General features: G+C 37.7%; 1 protein-coding gene across 10 annotated transcripts in view; it reads right to left on the bottom strand.

Moving 5' to 3' along the window:
- Window positions 1-22,976, bottom strand: part of TBC1D5 (TBC1 domain family member 5) — a 317,841-nt gene that overhangs the window by 16,502 nt on the left and 278,363 nt on the right. For 8 of the 10 annotated variants that reach the window (XM_068674320.1, XM_068674318.1, XM_068674325.1 and 5 more), the window contains 2 exons: window positions 15,882-15,911; window positions 11,988-12,087 (listed from right to left, as the gene is read on the bottom strand). In XM_068674320.1, coding sequence (XP_068530421.1) covers window positions 11,988-12,087; window positions 15,882-15,911 — 130 coding nt within the window. The remainder of the gene's footprint in view (window positions 1-11,987; window positions 12,088-15,881; window positions 15,912-22,976) is intronic. The other 2 variants (XM_068674328.1, XM_068674319.1) reach the window with 1 other exon arrangement.

Genomic DNA, 22,976 nt, shown 5'->3' on the forward strand with positions numbered 1-22,976 from the left:
ACCTTTAATTTCTAATATTTGTTTCATAAAATAATGAACTATTTTTTTAAAGCAGGTATCAATTAGGAACTGAAAACACCTTCCTACCTGTAAAACAAACATTGATGCAATAAATTGAAAACAATTGATTATGTGAATATTAGATCATTGAAAATCAAGTCCAGTTTGATTCTATGCTAGAAATATCTTATTGGTAAATGTTCAAAAGTTAAGAAATGCCTTACTGTCAGAAAATGAACTGTCATACCCTAATTGCACTTGAGACTAAAATTCAAAAATACTAGAGACATAAAACCGGTTGTTGTCCCCAGAAGTCAGCAATGTTATGTGCTATAATGGCTGCCCTTAAACAAGACTCATAACCTAAGGGATGTTTTTTTATGTAATGGATGAGAACTGATTTTGGATGCTTATTTATTTAAGTTTGATAAATACCAGACCAGTTAATAACTATTTCCTTAGGAAGACTGTGATCAGCTGCCCTGTTGTTCTTTAAAGCCAACTAACTGTAAGTAGAGCAATAATACGCACTATTGCATTTTTGTCCTTCTTTTCTACAAAACACAGGAAAACAATGCACTAAGTAGTGATTTGGGTAGCAATAGGCTAGCTGAAACAACTGTAGAATTAAGATGAAATACTTTCCATTTCCTGCCCTTTTCCCAAATTGTAACTAATTTCAGATGCTCAACTCACTGTACAAGTACTATCAAAAAAGCAAGATTTCTATTTCCTCTCCCTAATTTAACTTCTAAAATTTAGACCGAAGGCATGCTATCATTCGCTGTACAAAGATGAAAGAGGAAGATAATCCACAGCAGCTCCTAGCAGTAAAATTAGAGAAGGCTTATGCTCTTTGATGACTGAGCTGCTACATATTGCATGATGGTGAGCAGAGCCACTGCTGAGTTCCCCAGCCAGGGAAAGAGGCTGTTCAAAAACAGTTTTACAGACCAAATTTCCTCTCTGAATGTGGAAAAGCTGGTGTGTTTGGCCTAGCTATTTTAGATGCTTATTAAGTAAACTAATATTCACTGAAAAAAATAGCATGAATTCAATACAGAGTCTGCAATAAACCCACCCAAAGCAGTGTTAAATGAAGACAGGTAGAGGCACCAGTGGGAAAACTAGTCTGTTGTATCCAAGGTCCTCTCAGGCATCCATCCCTTCATGATTTTACATGTGGAAGACAAAAGTGCACCTCTTCACTCCCACCAGGGAGGAAGGAGATATGCAGAACTACAGCCCTGCAGGTGCATGACATGGACTTAACTTTCACTGACACAAAATTGGGTGTATGTGGAGAAAACTGAACCTGGTAATAACCTTAACATCCTTGCTCTCTGAGGTTCTTCACTTTCTCCTGTACCACTGCTTTTTCACAGTCCATCTCTCTCCTAATGATTTCTATTTTAACCCAGGCTCTATGTGGCCTTTCTGGGAAGGTGCTTCTTGCTGAGAGGGGCTAACCACAAATAGTTGCAAGCTTCAGTATTAATGAAATACTAGTTTTCTGATCAATGATTTGTGAACAATCAACAGTGCCAAAATCATGTTAAATCTATGTTTTTCACCCTATGGAGAACCCATTATGGAGAACCTGGTTCAAACAAAGTCAGAAGGCAAAAAGACATTTTAATTGCCAAGGTCATCAGTAGAAAAGGAAGAGATAAGTGTGTTACCTCAGCTCTGTATTATTCCAAAGAGGAAACAAAAAAACCCAAAGTTCAAGCAGATGTCAAGGCACACAGACAACTCTTCAGTTTCATGCCACATATTCCAACCCTTTTGTATGATTGTTTTTATGAAATTAGGGTTAATATTTAATGTGTGGCAATGCTCGCAAAATCAGAGAAATACATGGTAAAAAATCACCAACCATCAACTCAGCAATGCACAGAATTGCAGACATGTAGAGAACGAGACTGGAGGGGTCATGAGGTAATTTTTTCCATCTTTTGTTCAAAGGCAAGATCCATTCTAATTATGAACTCTAATTTACATATTAAGAGCAAATAATGCTTAACATACACATTATGTCTGCATGTGTACAAAGACAAGAGTGTATACCCAGACATCCTGTGCTTCCAAAAAGAATGTATAACAAGCATGGACACCACGCATCCCAGTGCAGGTGAGAGAGCATCTTCTGGCTATACAGAGCTCATTTTTTAATTTTTTTTAGAAACTGAAATACTGTACTATCCCATACTGCTTACATGAATGTATGGTCCTGATCATTGCTGAGACAAATGACATCTGCACATTTCATGTGCATCCCTCTTTATCCATGACTACAAACACCTACTAGGACCACCAGCATCTGGGCACTTACAATCAACACATTTTTCTTAAAGTTCAAAGTGACTTTTTTCCCCTCTCTCCTTCCTGTCTCCCTGTTGCTGTTTATGTTCACTAGAATTAAAAAAAAAATCACTGTAGTGTGAAGTGACAAGTAAATAAGAATTCGTTCTGCATATGTGACAAACTTATTAGCTATAAGAAATTGGAACCTGTCCTAAGAGAAAACTTTACTATTTCACTTCCTTACAATCTAAACACTTCCTTCATACTGCAATAGATTGCAGACACTACACCTTAAAATTGCTGTGGCTGTGTAAAAGACAGTTATAGTAGATCGTGCAGAGGTTCCTAAAACAACCTTCCTGTATGGCTGAATTCATTAAAACTGTTTCTGATTTTACAAGCAGAATGACTTATTCAAATACCATTGTGTTAAATGCCACTTAAAAACCTGGATGGATTGAAAGTTTTAACAGTAAACATCCATAAATGCCCCAGATTTCATTTGAATATTCTAAAGGCCCTTTTCTATGATGCATGTCATGTATCAAATAAATGAGTAAGTTAACCAGAAGAAAACCTAAAACATCTAAACTAGAGACTATTCTTTATTAGGAAGGAATACTCAGTTTGAAACAATTACTTTCAATTTTCAAGTAGTACAGATGGAGAAATTATGGATCCTGACTACAGCTATAGGACTTTTCTATTCTGTTTAAGGACTGAGGCTAATAAGGCAAAGATACTAACTTGAAGTGCCATCTCCAGGAGGCTGGGAAGAAAGAATAGGGGTGATTTATAAACCTCATTGTATATTCAAACTATTTTGTCTTTATTACTCACATGTATTTTATAACTTTTTTTTTTTTTTTAGATGTTTTCGATTTAGGAAATCTCACTCTACTATTAACTATAGTCTCTCTGTTCATTGCAAACAGTTGTTTCTAACCTTTTACATCTATGGCATTTCTGTAACAGAAGAAGACATTTGTGTCAAACATGCCATGAGAAGATGGGGCATTATTACCAAAACAAATGTTATGCTCTTTAAGACTTTTTAGGTATCCATGGAGTGCATCTCTGTTTGGGGTAAGATGACTGCAAGATCTGTTTTATTGTTCCTGAGAAGTCTGATGTCAGAAATCACTGAATTCTATGATATGTCCATTCAGCAGTGTCACTTGCGGCACGGGAAATTGCTATGCCTAGTAGAAGAGATTGCAATTTACACTAGTTTTCACTTAAAAAAAAAAAAAAAGATGATATTTCAAGCCTTGAGTCATATTTGTATCACTTACTCAGAAGTCCTTAGAAATAGATTATTGACAACAGTACTGGATTTGAGCCCAGATTACAACTGAAAAGCAAGTTGAGCCCAGCTGTGAAGTGTAGTTAAATTCCCATTAATAAAAACAATTATAAACACATGTTAAAGGAAAGTCATTTTCCCATTTCCTTTTTTTTTTTTTTCTCACTGCATATCTTAATATCCTGAATATCTTATGCAGATTGGGTAGGTTTGCTCCCTCTGAAAATTTTGAGTCATGCTGTTGCATTCTGAAGATGGGAACTTTTCAGTGTCACCTGGTCCATCTACCACTGCAGTCCTCTTCTGTGAAAACAGTTGGTTTCTAGCATCATTCAAATAGCTCTACGCCCTTCTTCTAAAGATGACATGTATTTTGAACACGATGAGTGACCATGAAAGTCTAAACAAAGTGTGAAGAGTGAAAGAAACGTATCACATATGATAAGCTAGATAACTGGTCCCATGTGAACCTAATGAAGTTCAACAAGACCAAGTGCAAGGTGCTGCACCTGGGTCAGGGCAGTTGCAGACAAGTGCACAGACTGGGAGAAAACTCATTGAGAGCAGCCCTGCAGAGAAGGACTTGAGGGTTCTGGTAGACAAAAGGCTAGATATGAGTCAGCAGTGTGTGCTTGCAGCCCAGGTGGCCAATTGTGTCCTGGGATGCATCAACAGAGGCATGACCAGCAGGGTGAAGGTGGTGATTGTGCCCCTCTGCTCTGCACTGGTGAGGCCCGACCTGGAGCACGACATCCAGGTCTGGGGTCCCCAGTACAAGAAAGACGTGGGTCTGTTAGAGTGGGTCCAGAGGAGGACCATGAAGATGATCAGAGGGCTGGAGCACCTCTCCTGTGTAGAAGGGCTGAGAGAGGGGGGGATGTTCAGCCTGGAGAAGAGAAGGCTCCAGGGAGACCTCATTGCAGCCTTTCAGTAGTTAAAGGGGAGAGGGCCTCTTTAATTTGATAGAAAATGCTAGGACAAAGGGGAATGGTCTTAACCTAAAAGAGGAAAGATTTAGATTAGACATTAAGAAAAAATCCTTCACTGTAAGGGCAGTGAGGCACTGGACAGGTTGCCCAGAGAAGCTGTGGATGCCTCATCCCTGGAGGTGTTCAGTGCCAGGCTGGACGGGGCTTTGAGCAACCTGGTCTAGTGGAAGGTGATCTGGCCTGTGGCAGGTGTGTTGGAACTAGGTGATCTTTAAAGTCCCTTCCATTGTTCTATGAATCTCTGATTCTACGAAATATGTCCCTGCTCACTTGGCAGTTTAAATCAAAGGTAGATCTTGAAGAAAATAATAATAAGCAAAACAATGTCAAGGCTCAACCATTAGAATACCGTTGGTATCTATGGAAATAATGGGGAAATTAACAATTTAGTCATGCCAGAATTTGATGTATAAAGGTTTAATTCCTCTAAAGCTGACATCATAAGACAATCCAATGCCTGAGAGAATATGGGAATGAAAGGGTGGATTGTCAGTGGTTGTCAGTAGTAGGAAGATGCTCACTACAAGAAGTGAAGGAAAAGAATCAATGGAATTAAACACCGTGACAAGAATTTGCTGAAACTTGCAAGGAAAGGTGTTAATTTAGGTAATGATAGGGTGTGTGAGCCTCATTATTTAAATCTTCACTTTTTCATCAAGACTGATGGGATGAAAGGGTTTGTAGGTGCCTATCACGGTTGGGACTTTCAGGATTAGCACAGTTGTAGAAAGAAAGCAGCTCTCTACTGGTTAACTGTGTGTTTTTGACCTTAAGAGTTACCTTTAAGAGACAAAAAGGTGGTTTGAATTCATGGGGCACAAAGAATTACACTTTTATTCTTCCTACACACACATATATATATAGAGTGTGACCAGAAGTGAGAATCTGAATCCAAAGCTATATAACAAATATTTGTTTCACAGTAACCACTCCCATATTGTTTAATAAATCTGTTAATGTCCTGTATTTGTAAATGATTTTTATAGGTTATTTTACATCTTTATTCTTAACCAAAGCAGCAACCCCCTTAGACTCAAAGGTCTGTTTGATGTGGCCTATTTTTACTTACAGCATTTCTAATTACACTGAGTTTGTGAACTATGGATTATTTACATTCTAAGCATGAGGGAACTCATTTAATGTACTTATTACCTCAAAAAAAAAAAAAAAAAAAAAAAGATAAAGCATTTCATTTCAACCCAGGGCAGCAGAATAATTTCCATTTCATTTTATACTTACAAAAATTTCATAACCTTTCCTTTCTTCACATGATACATAAACCAAGAATTCAGTACTATATTGCAGAAATTTTACAAGTACTGCATGCAGATCTATATTGAGTAATATATCAGCCTCTAAATAATGAGCAATTAAGTAAACTCTCTCCTCATCTCCCTCCCCCACTGCAAGTGATCTTTATAATGAAATGCATCCCGGTAACAACTCCATTGACTGTTAAAAAGAGGGATGGATGAAGCCAATCTAATTAAGGTTTTAAAGGTGCTATTTCACAGTGACTAAAATTACGCACCAACTATATCCTGTAAGTTTCTGTTCCTGTATTTTTATATATTGTTTTCCATGCTCACCGTTTGCAATAATTATAGTGAAAAGGTGGTTTTGAACTATGTTTAATGAGACTTCTGAACAATGTTTGTCTGGAACATGTCAGGTGGTATAAGTGTAAGTGAGTCTAACAATTGCCAGAATTTCCTGATGCCTGTGGCAGGGACATATCCTATGATCTAAAGATGCTTTCTGTGAATAGTAAGCCACTTAGTTAGGTAAAATACTATATTTCTTGTTATTTGTTTGTTTTTTACTGTGACACTGTAACTTCTGGGCATTTTGTAAAAATGTACAGTTATGTAGTCTACATATGAAAGCCTAGAGCTACTATGTCATTTCAGTGGCATTTAAAAGAAGGGGGATGAAATCTTCACCTTTCGACCTCCCTTCTATAATCATACTGGAGGACCAGAGATGTACTGTAATACTGGTGAAGGACATAGCAACACATTACAGATAGCAGAAACATTAGAAAATGCACTGTAAGGGCAACTCAACCAGCCTTGTACAGATAGCTCAGAGAAGGATTTATTTGCTTTGGTTCAGCTAAGCCAGCATGCTTAAGTGTAAAAACTTACTAGGTGCAGGTCAGAGCTGAGAGGTTTTAGTGATGCTGCCTCCAAGACAAGAAGTGATTTAAAAACCTGGATACTGAGCAATGTTTTTCAGAGACCCACATGAATGTCTGTCTAGCAGCTGGCTCAAGTTAAGTTGTGCCAGAACTAAGATGAAACTAATAAAATCAGGCAGACTTATGTTTATTCTGTATAACTGGGTACCTTTGCACGTATTTCTAGGGTGTTGTGCTGAACCATGTGAGCTAGCTCTTTGCAGAGCTGATATGAGTCCACAGGGCTTATTATCTGAGGCTCTATGCTGTGAGAGAGCAGCTGAATTGCTCCTGGACCTCAGCTAGCTGTGGTAGCAACCCGCCTACATTTACATAGTGCTGTCCTTAAGCAAAGCAAGTGTGGAATGACCTTAGTTTCTGTACTTTCATAACCTGATGAATTGCCCATCAAAAAAGAATGGTTTCTATATAAAGATCCACATATCCGAGTTAATATGGAACCAATGTTCCTTTAAATTGCCTCTCATGAAAAGGACTTCCTCTACTACACGTGTTGATTATTTGGTAAACTTTTACATACTTGGAGATCTGAAACTATATCTCTGCTGGAAACTAATGCCAGGTCCTTCAGTCTTAAGAACTGTGATGATGGATTGTTTCCTGTCCCTTATAAACAGATGACATTTTAAAATTCATCAATTTTCTTCCTGCAACAAACCTGGCAAGCTCATAAACATCCTTCACAACCTCTTCTATTACTGCTTGCCTATGGAGGATTGATACTTCTCCAGAGTTTTAATTCATTTTTTGTTAAGACACCGTGCTTTAATCCTGGGCTGGTATTGACAGGCTCCAGACTCTAAAGATTCTAGAAAAGCAGAAGGTCTCAGACGGCAGTATTATTAACTGCTGTAATTTGAACTGCCATTTAACAACACTGTGTTGTCTCAAGTCTGGGACATGCTGAACCTTTGCTGTTTGAGACCCTCTGGACTCACTCCATGCTGAACTAAGACCTCAAAATCAGTCCCATGTCGAATGTGAAGAGCAAGAGAGGAGCAGTCCAGCAGATATTGTGGTGCCTTTTGACTGATATTTGAATGTGTATCTCTTAGACAAATTATTCATGATCTGCTCTATCAGACAAAGGTCACATTTACCAGGAAAAATATTCTTCGGAATGCACTTGCTACTTTGATGCTTTTCTTTCCACATAGTCAAAAGAAAAGAGGAAAGCAATCAAAATTATTCATAAAGTAAGTAACGTTATGACAGGTTACAATATTGCAATATTTAACCAGTATATTACAGCTTTCTGAATCATTGAGCCTTGAAGTGTTTATCTGCACTAGCAGAAAAATACCTCAAAGAAAGAAAAATGTTGAAGAACATTACCTCATTACTAAAGGCACATGAAACAATATTATTTCCTGAAAAGGGCCAGTGTATGTGAAAAAGAAACAGCAGGAAAATATATTGGTGATAATGCTGGAATAGTAATAGCTATGGCAAATATACTTTTTCACTATCAGCTGAGTACTATTCTGCATTTATATTAAGACCAAAGACACAGGATAGGCTTACAAGATGGGATGTGTCTTCATTTCATTAATGGAAAAATTGAACACGAGGAAATTTTTTTTTTGTAAAGTCTAAGACAAGCTGGTGGAGAAGGGCTGTAACAGAAGCAAAATCTGCCTCCTGTCTGCCAGTTTTATATACACAAATTTCAACAATAGTCTTTGGAGGCATTAAAAGGCATTCCACCTTAGCCATGTTTCAGTGGTGAAGGGAGAGGGGGAACAAAATTAAAGCTCTTTCTGAGGCTCAGCCCTAAGAAAGAGACAAATATCACAGAATGACTTTCCTCTGTTTTTCTGATCAAAAGACTATTTCTAATTTCTACACATAGCACTAAGTAGTAATATTTCGCAACCATCATTCATTTCCATGGTAACATCCCTTGATATTACAAGCAGTTAATTATGCCGTTGCTGTGTGGTACACTGTGTGTGTTATTTACAGAAATAGATAAACATTTAATGAAAGCATCTTTGAATATATGAACAAAATAAAAAACGCTGTTCTATCCCTGTGGTCTTCCCTCATGCACTATGCAAAGAAAATATACTATTAGGTGTTATTTGCTGAAACCTATAGAAAATACAATGTTCCTGGTAAAGAAACGTGATAACTTTCTATGACAAAGGAGGATTCTGACTGAGATTTTAATTAAACAAAATTATTTTCTAAAAAGATATTATATAAAGACGCACTTGGTATAACTGGATTTGATATAAATAGACTATAAATTGCTAGGGATTCAAAACAGTACAAATGTCTTCACGGTTATCTTGATTATATCAGTGCTATAATGCAACATATCTGTCATGAAGTAACTGTCCTTGACTGTCATCAAGATCCCTCTTGTAAGTGAAAGAACATCCTATGGTTTGATTGTTCTAATTTGTAGTGTAAATCGAATAGTTCTGTGGTGCATGGGCACTGGATATCCAATTTCATAAGCTAGAATTAACGTTGTTTTGTTAAACAGTGACCTGTAAATGTAATGCAGTCAATACAGGAAAAAAGAGTATAAATTGAGTAATGAAGTTTGCAAAAAGTGTCTTAAACAGCCATCTAAAAATGTTTTCAATAAGAACTTTATTGAATTAAAAAAGTAGAACTTAGACTGAAAAAAGTCAAATACAACAAATGAATTTCAACATAATCAAATACAAGGAACACATATGGAAATAAACATTTCCTCACTATGAAAACAGGATAAAATACTGTGCTTAGAAAGCTGTGATTCACAAAATTTTAAAGGTCATAGTGGATTATCACCTCAACCTACCACTGTATCAAAGTGCACTAATGTGATGCTGCACTAAATATGTTTAAAAAGAGGAATAGTATGTAAAAGTAGACAGATGACCTTCCCTTTGTTAAATGACCACTTTGCTGAGCCTACTGCTAGTACAGGTTATTATGATCTGATTAATACACTACAAAAAGCATGTGAAAACCCTGAAAAATTGAAAGGAAGACCACAAAGATGACCTGGTGTAAAAAGCAACCCAAAGTAAAGACACTGTTGAGAGATTACCTGATCACTTTATATAGCTAAGATACATGAGGATTTTCAATCTTGCTATCAAGAAAGTTGCAAGAGCCAAAAGCTGGGTCATGAAATCAGAAAAACACAGCCTTACAGGAAGAAATAACATCCTTAAGTGTCCCAAAGATTACAAGAGGAGCAATATAACTCATTATTATCTGTTCTGTGGTCTCTGAAATTAAGTCATTTTCATGGGTAAGAGATGCCTGAAGGAGTACTGGACTAGTTGCAATATCGGCCCTTGCTAACCTTTCCTCTGACCCAGAAATGACCACATATTTTCTGAGTTTTATTTTGCTGCCGTTCCCTCAAGCCCTGAGAAGCGATGGATACAGGAGATAATCCTCAGCGGGTGCTCTATGGTGCTACAGAGAATCCATTTTCCTGGGCAGTCTGCTGGCGCATGCTGCTCAGATCACCAGGATGAATGTGATTGACAGATTTCAGGTCATACAGGCTAATACCATGGTGGTTCTATTTCTGCCTTTCCATGGGTCATCTGCCAGCTCATTTGGAGACACCTAAACTCTTCAGTTTGCTACGAAAGCAGTAACTGGGAATGTTGGTGCCATCTCAGCACCACAACATTACTCTCATCCTAAATCCAAGTCACACACCATACCAGCTACTAGGAGGAAAGTTAACTCTATCCTAGCTAAAATCAGGACACATGCATAGCTGTTAATCTCTACAGGATTTAAATGCATTAGTCTAACCCAAGTTTATAAAGTTAAGAGCCCACAGTGTTGACAAGATGTGCAAGAATACTGTGAAGAAGTTCAGGGAGTCAACTAAGAGAAACCAGGCTGGAGGGCTCTGGAAGCAGTGCTGGTACAACCAGTGCATACCCACAGCCAGAGGTGCACAGGGGATTGTTTGTCCTGTCCTTCATGGGTAGTAAACAGCTCCACGCTGCTTTTGGGAGAATACTGGCCCCAAAAGTAGGCCAAGAAAAAAACTTTAGCTTTTTTTTGTGATACACTGTTCTTTCCCTCATCATTTCAGCAGCAAATAACGCTTTGAGCTTGCCTCCAGTCTCATCATTGCCCAGATGCCCTCACAGAAGCAATACCCTACACCAGAATAAAGCTGTTGGGCTTAGAGGTTTACACTTGGCTTTTGAAGGCTGTGATTCCAAACTTTCAAATAACACAGTATTTATAGCTTTTCCTAGGATCGTAACAGTGGCTACTAAAATTATACAGACACTCACATAAAAGAAAATGAAAATACAAGTACAACGTGGCTTTCACATCTGATATTTTTGATCTGGTAAATTTAGGTGTCATATATTTAGTTCTACCCACTGAAACACTCAACTTCAAATTATTTTGCTTGGACTGTGATGTTGTAGGCTATAAACAAATCTTAAAATTATTGCAGTTGTGCCCTGATTTCTTAACAACAGTGCTTTCTGCGCATAACTAAATATAGTAACTTTTGGACTTTGGTTCAACACAGTTTAAAAATGCTGCTTTTATCAAAGCCTAGCTAAGTATATTTATAACTGAATTGACTGAAGCTTTTTGTTTACTTTCTCTGATTTGTCTTGGCAACATATAAATCAAATTACAGATTAGAGTCTTTGTTGATTATTTTCCTAATAGAACTCCTACCTTAATATATTTTTCCTGGTCTAAGCAAAATACTACAAAGTAGTCTGCCTACAGTAGCACATTTTTACATAAAGAAGGTGATCGGCATAGACCATGCAGGTGTTAGATTTAATGAAAGTATATGAATTTTATACAGCTATCAATACATGCACAAAGTATCATTCTGGGACTACTGAACTGCAAATGGGCTTACAAAATGAGCTGTGAGTTCTAGCAAGCCTCTTACAAGAAAATAAATCTTAAGAACAAAGACCGTCTGTGCTAAAATGCCTCTAATTTTTTCTTAGCATCATCAGTGGCTAACACACTCTCAAATTTAAAGGTATGACAGAATGAAGGTACCATGGTTGGCAGAATCTGATAGAACAACTGGGTACATTAATTTAATTTTTGTTATGACTTCTAAAATAATATGTACTGTACTACATAAATATTATTTCAGTTGTAATACAAACATCAGAAGAGCCTTCACAAAGATTAGCAGGCTAATAGAGGATACTGCACTTACCAAGGTGTGTGTTCATCATCTTCGCACAATATTTGCACATGGCTTCCAAGTCATTTAGCTGTCCTTGTAGAAATGAAATTTGGGCCTCCAATTCCTCCTCCTACAAATAAAACATTATTAGCATTTTTAAACAAACAAACACCCTTTTATGATATACAGTAAGCTTGGTAAGCTAACCCTTGACATGTTTAGATGTCTTCTAATTCTTTGTGTCAGCAAATTTTGGAAATAAAAAGAATTACCTTCCAGATGTATTTATTAAAAGACTTGTAAATTATTTTGTTATTTCATGGAAATAGGGTTTGGTCTTAAAGTTTAAATTTTTTTAATACTACCCTTTTTCTCATTTAAAGAATCTAAGAAAAAACTGCTTACATTCTCCTACGTTATCCATGAAAGGTTAAGAGTTCTTATTTCTTTTCCAGAAACACAGTACCACAGCAACAGTTGAAAAAAAATATCAAGGAGAAAAATACACACTTCTGGCAGAGTAATATTAACAGCAATCCTTTTGACACCTCAGAAAAATTCCTTTTTATTTTAAGGTGTACATTTCATGAGACCTAATGCCACACCTCTAGGGTGCACTACTATTATAAATTTTGGCATATTTATTTGAGTCACACATCATGCTCTACCTGTATTAAAAACCTGCACTTCTACGCCAAGGCAATTGCAATTGCACAAAACTTCTTATACATTGTTTAGGTGAAAACTATTTGCAGCTCACATACTGTAAAACAGTTACTTTGAATTATCAATTTGTTTAATAAGGATACATCAAGAGTAATTTAAAATACAAATTTTAAAAACAGATTCTTGATTTTAAGGCCTTACTTTAAGCTACAAGACCTGTATATGCAATGGAAACTACCTCAATGAAGAATTTCTCTTTTAACGCTTTTGTTTGCTATTTACAATTGCATCCAGTCTTGACTTAATGACCATATGGCAGAGAAAGTCATCACTTTTTAAGAAAAAAACCTTTTTAAGAAAAAAGCTTAAACACATAGAGTATCAAGCAATTTTGTTTTGTTTAATTTAAGAATGCAATTGAATTCAGAAATATAAAGGCAAAGCAGTATTTCAGCATGCTGTTTTTCTTAGGAGTTTCAGTCTTATCATATCCTTGTTTGATGGGGATTGCTGAACATAAGTGTGAATTACATTTCAAATGAAAAAATTCCCAAACTGATCAGTCTGAATCAATCTTGATTTAAACATACAAGTGATCTTAATCTTCATCACAAACTGAGACACAGAGGCAAGAAAAGGAAACTTAGCACTAATACAGCATATATCCAAAAGCAATTGAAAAAAACAGTAGCATTTTGCAAGATCCAGCAATATCACTTTCTCCTTATGCACTTTTTCCTCATGCCTATAGCCTGCTAAATATAAAAAAAATATATTTTTCTTTACTATTTCTCTATGTTAATAAACCCTCACCTTATTTTACCCACCGTCATACTCTTGTCAATTTAAGCCTCAAAGGGACTGATTTTATATTGGCAATTTATGGATTCTGAAAGACTAACCTCATTTAAAGGCTGCAGTTCTGTCACAGCCCATACAAGCTCTTCAAGCAATGCCTCTGCAGAAGACCTTTTGCTACTACATATAGAAATCTAACATTTGGAAGAAATAATATACCATAAATTTTAAATTGCCAGTTCACTACAAATCTAGCTATAAGATGGGGAAAGGAAACAGTAATTGAGTATTTTCCTATTAAAAAATCTATTTCCTAAAAACACAAAGTCAGTAATGGAAAACCACTATCTCCTACAACTGAATAAAAAAAATTAATTTCACATAATTTAAATTTCCATGTTTCCCACACTGTTTTTTCTTATTCATGGATCAAAACAGCAGTAAATTGATTTTAAATGTTTTTGGACAGCTCAATCCACTTGAGCAGATTACAAAACTAACCTTTTCAACTGTACAAGAGTACCCCTTCCTTTGGCATGGGAGACTGGTGCTGAGTACACCACTCCTTCAGCTCATTTGGAATCCAGCATGGGCTGCAGAAGCTTTCGGCATACCCAGTGCTTACAAAGGAAGGCACTGTGGCCAGGAACTCACAGACAGTGCAAGAGGTTTCTTGCCAAGTGGGAAATCTTGCAAAAGGCTGAGTGAATGCACTTTGAGCTTCTTATTTATCTGGCACCCTCAGGAAAGGCACCAAGGAGTGCTGCCAGCAGGATGAGCAAATAAGCAAGGCTGTTAACTTGGCATTTGACACACAAGAGACCCAGATGTACTGTTTGCATAAGAAGACAACACCCAAATGGTGGTGACACGCTACAAGACATAACTCCTGCCCTTCCTGGGCCTGTCACCTGCAGTGCTGTGCCAACCTCTGTGCATATGGAGCCCTGTTTGCTGTGTTTGAGTAGCTGCAGTAGGCGAGGAGCAGCTAGTGCATTTTGTTGCATCGGGGATGACAAAGAGGAGACTGACAAGATCTTTCAAGGTGCGAAAGTTTATGCCACTGGCAGGGAAGGTGCAACTGAGGCTTGACAGAATGGGAAAAAGACATACACTCCTAAGGGAATGGAAACTGGAGGCTTGTGACTTCTGGCAGCAGGGAGGCTTGCCAATGGTGCAGGGCCCAGGCAGCAGATGAGATGAACAAGCTCCCTCAGAGGAAGAATCCAGGTTGGACACCATATCAGAGAGCCTCCAAGACAAAGTAATCAGTGGCAGTGAGTGGTTGGTGACTTTCTTTGGGTATGCCAGCCAGACCCATTGCCTAGCTTGCCTGGACTGTCAATTTGTGGTGTTGCATTAAGACTATTTGGGGTAACATAATGTTCTAATTTCGTTCTGCTTTTTCATGCAGACACCAATTAGGCAGTGATATGAAACCATTTTACCTCAAAAGCGACTGTAGGGCTCTTGGGCAAGGGTGAATGGGACAGGAATCCATTTATCTTTTCTCTTTAATCCTGTGGCAAAAGGAAAAAGCCTGGCTAGCAGGAGGTATATCCAACAGACCACACATATGGCTACATATTTGCTGGCACTAGCAGGGCTTCACCTACTTCGATTGTGACACCTCATTTGATGAGGAAGGACAATTTAAAAAGAGAATAGATGTGCCTGGCAAAGACAGGGAAGAACATCTTTGTTAACAGGCTTGCTAATCTAGTGCAAAAGACTAAAAGTTTAATTTGCCATAGAACAGGGACCTAATCCAGAAATACACGAAGAAGCAGCACTTATGGAGAAGGTATTCAGAGGGCCCACTTGGCTGAGCAAGGAGTTTCTTAACGAACTAAAATGATAAAAGCATATATTGAAATGGAAATTGTGGAAATGGAAAGCCCATGTGTGGAAACAATGACAGGAAACAAAGGACGAGCACAAAAGATTTGCTTGGACACAGGAACAACACTAGGAAGGACAAAGTCCAGCTGGAGCTACAATTAATGTGGGACATTAAAGGGTGACAAGAAGGAATTTTACAAGTATGATAGCAGCAAAAGGAGGTTCAAAGAAGATGTCCATCTATTACTTATTAGGGGAGATAACAAAATGCCAGATGATATGGAAGAGTCTGCAGCAATACCATTTTTGCCTATAGCTTTTTAGGCCAAGTCTGCTGCTAGACCTCTGCATGTCCAGCTTGGGAAGGAGAGGTATGGCTACGAGTGGGAGAGCAATAACTTGATGAATACACAAAGAAGCCAAATGTGTTCACATATATGGAATCAAATGAGATACACACATGGGTGCTGAAAGAGCTGATGATGTGATTGTAACACAACTTAATATCATCCATGAAGAATCATTGCTACTACAGGACAACCTTGATGACTGGAGACAAGTTAATTTTACATTCATATTAAAGAAAAGTGTGAAGGAGGATCTAAGAAACTGCCTCACCTTAGTCCTGGAATTCATGGAGCATGTCCTCTTGGAAACAATTTCCAACACGCAAAGGACAAGAGAATAATCAAGAGAAGTCAACAAGGATTTACCAAGTGCAAATCACGCTTGACCTGCTATGATGAAATGACTGGTCATGCGGATGAAGGGAGACAAGTGGATGCAATATACTTTGACTTTATTTAGGCTTTTAACACATTTCCAAAAGTTTCATCATTTACAACATGAGGAAGAATGGACTGGACAAAAGCATTGTAGATGGGCTGAAAATTGGTCAGCCCCCACCAAAGCTCAAATGGTTACGTCAATGGCATTACATCCAGTTAGCGGTTGGAAATGAGCACAGTAACTCATGGACTGCTACAGAGATACTGATTAGTATCTTCAGCAACAGCTCATATGAGGGGGCACAATGCATACTCCGTAGATTTTCAGGTGATGCAAAACTGGGAGCTGTCAGAACTGCAATTCAGAAAGACCATGAGACACTGGAGGCCTAAGCAAAAGAAACATTTTTGAGGTTTCTGTTTAAGAAACGTAAAGAAGTGCAAAATTCTGCAACTGAGAAGAAAAAGCAATGCAGCAGTATAGACAGGAAAGGAACTAGCTATGTTTCAGGCCTGTTGAAAAGGCTACGTAGGCTACAGTGGCTGCTGGGTTGAATGTGAACTAACAAAGCACTACCCTCACAAGCAGTGCAAATAGTGCTCTGGGCTGCCTAAGGAGGAATGTGTGGTCAGCAGATACAGGAAAGTCATTATCCACCTCTATTCAGTGCTCTTGAGGCCTTGCCTTGAGTAATACTTTAGGCCATCAGCTCAAGGACGCTGGAGAAACTGGAGTAGGTCCAATGCAGGGCTACTGTGGTGGTTACAGGTCTGAAGGACAGGCTGAGGGAGCTGGGCTTACTACAGCAAACAGGAGGTTAAGGGGATTACTGGAAGCCTGCAACTACAAGGAGTTACAATGATGATGTAATCAAATTCTCAGCAGCGGCGGAAGACACAGAAGGCCAAAAATTGTCTCTTGGAAGGTTCAAATTGGTCATTAGGAAAATGTTTTTCTTTAGGAGAGTGGTGCAGCAGTGGAAGCGGTTACTCACAGAAGTGGTAGAGTTCCTATTCAAAGCCACTGACCTGATCCAATATTAGTGATTGTCCTGCTCCAATTAGCAGTTTGAGCAGAAGACAATTCTAATCAACATTTCTAAATCTAATCTGCTTACAGGATCTTTCTAAAATTGTTCTGCAAATTATGAATGTTTTACAGCTTTGTAAAGGTAAGCAGCAAAACCAAAAAGCCCCTCAGAAAAAAAGACATTTTTTTTCAATATTCTAAAGTCAAATTCTTTAGAAATAGTAAATGAAACAACTGATTTATAACTGGTATTTTGCAGATGCTGTCTATTCCTGTCCAGACAGTATTCCCTGCTCCGTCCTGTAAACACCAACTTTAGTGCTTCACTGTGCTGGAACAGTGAGTTCCCCGGATACCATTTTTATTTTGTAGCATTGATGATTTGATCCCTCTTATGCGTGACCAGAGACTTACAAACTCTTTGAACTGACCAAATATAAGTTAAAAGAAAACCATTATGATCCTTCCTTCCTTGAGAAACCAACCTTCCAGCTGAATGGACAGATGTAGTACCACAAAGACGTAAGCAGCGATTCAGACTTATTCTGCTATAGTTCTCAAAGGTTAACCGTCTGACCACAAAATAAAAACCAATCATTCATCTAAATAACTAATCAAAACAAAAAAATCATTGCCAAATTATTGAGCAACATGTCCTAATAAGCTCACAATTTTCTAATATTGCAAGCTGTATTATAAGGAAGAAAACCAAATCAAGCAGCAAATCAAACAAAAGAATCACTGCATGAGACATGCAAGACCGAGTTGTGCACATTTAATGATGTTATTTTTCAGTAAAACATCTTAACTATATTTTCTGAAAATTTAGTCCCAGGGTCCTCAAAAAACTTTTCCACATCTTCAACATTCCTGATGATTTAGAGCCTTACAGATGATCCATAACAAATTAAATGTGAGAATGAAAAGCAACTAGGTTATTTGTGATGCAACATTGATTTATATTTCATTAACAAAATAAGGTAGGCTAGTATTTATGTCTCTAGTCAAAGCAAGAATCTATTCGACTACCTCCATATCCACATCTCCAACTATTTTCATTGTTGTGGTAAGACTGAATCTGCAAAAAAAGTGATTTACATATATGTTTCTCATACTTTTCTTTCTTCTTATCTGTATCCAGAACTTTGATTACATTGTTATATCTCCTTTTCCTTTTGCCATGAAGACTGATTCTTTTATGATTAATGATTTGCCATATCTTTGCTATTTTTTTTTTTTTTTGAAATATATGTATTTCTGGTGCCTATACAGTAGTTCTGGTGCTCTCCATTTGTCCAAAGCTCGCTCTTCCCTTTTTATTACCTTTTCTTTCATCTATCTTCTCACCTTTACTAAGACAGCTCAGGAAATAAAATTTTTATACCCTTCCTTCTCTCCTGAGTTAAGTAGACTCATAATGAGATCAGTGATGGTTCTACCATACCCTGTTTTTCATCAAATTTTACTGTTTCAGAAAAACAGCTATGACTAACTAAAAGTGGTCAGCACCTTCAAGAACAGATTACAGCAAGTTTTACAGTTTCGACATTGTAATCCTACCCTTTTACAGCTCATCACTTTACAAGCTGCAATAATGTTTCCAAAAATGATTAAGGCCACTGGAATTTAGCATTCTACACAAGCCAAGGTCTTGTAGTTTTGGCAGAAGCCATTCTTCCTCAACCTTGTTTTTATCATTTTAAGCAAGTTTCTCCCAATACATGATGGGAGAACAGACACAGAACTAGAGGGGCTGGAAAACAGGGAATACAGATATAGGAAATCAGGTCTGCAATGCCTTTCTTCCATACTAACATTAAATTTTCAGTCTTACCGGTCAGGAAGTGAAAGAAAAATTGAATTTTTGTCTGTTTTACTCCAGAAACTCCAGGAAAAGGAAACCCTCAGTTATCAATGGCTTACAATGATGTATATCTCAATACTTCATTTGTGAACACTCAGAATGGCAAAATTCCTTTCATCTCAGAGATGAATGGCTCTGAAAGTTGATCAGCTTGGCAGCACTACCAAGTGGCAAGTGCAGCAGAAAAGAAACTACTTTCAAGACTATTTAAAGGTATGTAAGGTGCTTAAGCAAAAATGTGATGAAAAATACACTGCAAAAAGTGACAGAATTGTGTTGGAACAAAGGCCTAGTTTTACTAGTTTCTTGTTTGATGGTGGTCAAAGATGGGTAGCATCACGTGTAATGAAAAAAGTACATAATAATACAAGCATGTAGTGGTATTGGCCAGAATACTCTCCCAGAGGATGCAAAGATTTGAGAATCAGAGATTTCTTGAACTAGAAATGGGTTTTGTTGTTGTTGTTGTTTTCTTTTTTTATTAGTTAATAGCCCTTGGATATTTCCTGTATTAATTTGCCCTGTCATATTTTCATCTCCTTCAGTATACATAGTAAGAGCCATAAAAAATCATCCCCTGACCTCTTGGCAAGTTTGAAGGGCAAATTTTAAAATAATTCTCATAAGGTTTTGAATCATTTAGAGGAAAAAAATGGCAAAAAAATACATTGATACAAGGAAATTCTAAAGCCAAAGACTTGCTTAGAGACTTACCAATGCTTATTCACAAAATATATACAAGTTTTTCAGCCTTAGGATATCAGTAACGTTTTACATGTTAAACAAGATTCAGATGCATGGAATCTCATTTATTTTTATGCAAATTTCCCTACAGAAAAAAGTAGTGGTTATTGTTTCCATTTTGTGAGAATTTATTTCATTTTAATTTTTTGAGTCTAACAATTAAATGCAACTAAATACAAGATTTAACTTCTTAATCTTGAACCCCTGACAGATGAATGTTGGTTGACACCCACAGATTTTTTTTATGATCCATGCCAGCCACAGAATACTCTACAGCATATGCTGACATTTAAACCAGAAACTACTGTTTTTGAACAATAAATGACATTAAAGTAACATTTAATTTATTAATTTAACTTATTTATTATTTAATTGTATCAATCCCAGGCCCTCATCAAGACCAAGACCTCACTCTCCTTGGCGCCATAAAAACAGAAAGGGAAAAAAAAAACTCTAAAGGATTTAACAGTGCAAGCCAAGAGACAACAGATGGCTACAGACACACATATGGGGAGGACATGGAAACAATATGGCAATATTAGTCAGTCTTACAGACATGGCTTCAGCATGTTAGCAACCAAACTGTTGCCAATGGAAAGGAAGAATTTTTAGTAGACTTTTGAAGAAGCATTTCGCTTTGCAGATGTCTAGAGAAAGCTTCTTCTGTGTGGAAGTAGCTATGAAATGATTAGATGTGAGCACAATTGCTTTTGCTTGATGAAATTCACCAAGGATGTCACAGATGTATATTGTCAGTTCATGTTGTCACTTTTACTTTGAGAATTTTGTTACTTCTGATTGTGTGGGAGAACACAAAGGACTTCAGATACTGCTTTCAGGTATTAATTCCTGCGGAAGTAGAGGTTATATACCAATTTCCTGTGATGAACCATTACCTCTCTATTTTTGTCTGTTTCTGTATGAGTTGAAGTAACCCCATTATTAATATATATCCAAATACACCTTACTTAAGTATTTTTCACATCTTTACTACTGCTATTTTTCATTACTTTGAGTACATTTTCAGCAACATTCAACATTTTAAGCACAATATTCTCAGATAAATCGTATATAATTTATTCCAATGGACTGCATTCATGGTGAACTTGAATTATGTTCTTAATTCACACTCTTTTAACTCATTCCAGACTGCATAACACCAGGATGGTAAAGTGTAGTTTAATCATAGAATGGCTTGGGATCACCTAGTTCCAACCCACCTGCCACGGGCAGGGATGCCACCCACTAGATCACATTGGCCAAAGCCCCATCCAGCCTGGCCTTGAACACCTCTGTGGACGTGTTCATTCACAGCTTCTCTGGGCAACCTGTTCCAGGGTCTCAATTGCTTTACAGTGAAGCATTTCTTCCTAATGTCTAATCTAAATCTTTCCTCTTTTAGTTTAAGAACATTCCCCCTTGTCCTAGCATTTTCTATCCAATTTCTATCCAAGAGTCCCTCTCCACCCTTTTTATAAGACCCCTTTAAGTACTGCAATAGGGTCTCCCTGGAGCCTTCTCTTCTCCAGGCTGAACATCCCCCGCTCTCTCAGCCCTTCTACACAGGAGAGGTGCTCCAGCCCTCTGATCATCTTTATGGTCCTCCTCCGGACCCACTCTAACAGACCCACATCTTGCTTGTGCTGGAGGCCTCAGACCTGGATGCAGTGCTGCAGGTGGGGGGCTCAAGAGGGCAGAGCAGAGGGCCACGGTCACCTCCCTTGACCTGCTGGCCATGCCTCTTGATGCAGCCCAGGACACAATTGGCCATCTGGGCTGCAAGTGCACGCTGCTGGCTCATGTCAAGCCTTTTGTTCACCAGAACCCTCAAGTCCTTCTCTGCAGGGCTGCTCTCTATGTGTTCTTCTCCCAGTCTGGGACTGCCCTGACCCAGGTGCAGTTTTGTTATATTGCACTTGGTCTTGTTGAACCTCATTAGGTTCATGTGGGCCCACTTCTCCAACCTGTCCAGGTAATGGTTAAGTGGGAATGTTTCCTTCTTTCCCCCTTTTTCTTCTTTCTTAATTTCACTACTGCTAGTAGACTTAGGTGCTCAGAGTAACAAATAGCACCGCACATTTGCAGATAGTTATATACTTATTTTAGTGCATTCCTTAAAGCACAAACAAATTCTCTGTTAGATTAATGAAGGAAGTGGTGGTGCAGTTATCCACATTAAAGGAGGTTAAGGAAAATACAAAATGAATGAAAGCATACCTTTCCCCCCCTTTTTCATCTGCCTTGATCATTACTTTGACTTGTTGCTTTCCAACACAGAAACTTTGTTCTCTGGCAGTACTGTGTGTCTCCAAATTCATCAAGGGTCATAAGAGCAAGCGTGAGTGAATTAGGTAAAAAGTAATCCTAGAATTCTAGATCAAAACATAGTGCCGTCAAAGTTAAAACACTTCAGGACATGATGCATCCTCTTCTGCTCAAAAAAGTAAGTTCAGGAGCAGAATTGCTTAGTTTAGAACCTGAAACCAAACTGTCACTTCATAGTCCTTAGTGATGATATCTCAGTGACAACATATGTCAGAAGGGGGTGAGGAAATGTGACTGAGAAAAATAAGAAACTGCAATGAAGGACATAAGAAAGGTCACTGAAATATTCAGTGTGACTGCTAGGAGCTAATTTAAATCAGGTTATGTACCAACACTGCAAAACAATATCAGATTGTTTTGTTCAGAGTGCTCTGATTGAAAGTTGGTATCAAAAACAAGAAAGGAATTTTATAATACAGATAGAGATGTTCAAATAGGATGAGATAAAGATAGATTTCCCAATAAATTGAAATCAAGAAGGCATCCACCTGAGAAGGCATATGTTTTTGGGCAGTAGTCCTATCCTGACTTTTCTCTATGTGCTTTCACTATCAACACAGAAAGGCATGGCATCATACAATGCTCTCCCAAGCTTTGTGCATGTAAACAGAAACAACTAATTATTGGTAAATGATTAAATGATAAATTAATATAACAATAAATAAATAAATAGATCAGCCTTTCTGTTCTTCAAAAAGAAACATAAAACAGAGAAAAAAAACAACCAACCAACCAACCAACCAAAAAAAACCCTGAAAGCAATGCAACTCTGATTCAGCATAGTCAGGAACTCTTTCTTCCAACAAGTTTCTAACAGCAGAATTATCATTGCCCCAGGAGACTCACAGTTCTCGATTGGAAGAAAAAATACATATTTCCTACTGTCTTTAAAATTGAAGATGTGTGAAATATATATATATGTATTTTAATGTGTTATGTATCTGTAGCTTTATGAAAAAGTGGATCAATTTGGAATATATTCACACGGAGCAGACCAGTCAACAGCTCATATTGGGACAGCA

Source organism: Anas acuta, chromosome 2, assembly GCF_963932015.1.
Source record: "Anas acuta chromosome 2, bAnaAcu1.1, whole genome shotgun sequence".
Taxonomy (NCBI): domain Eukaryota; kingdom Metazoa; phylum Chordata; class Aves; order Anseriformes; family Anatidae; genus Anas; species Anas acuta.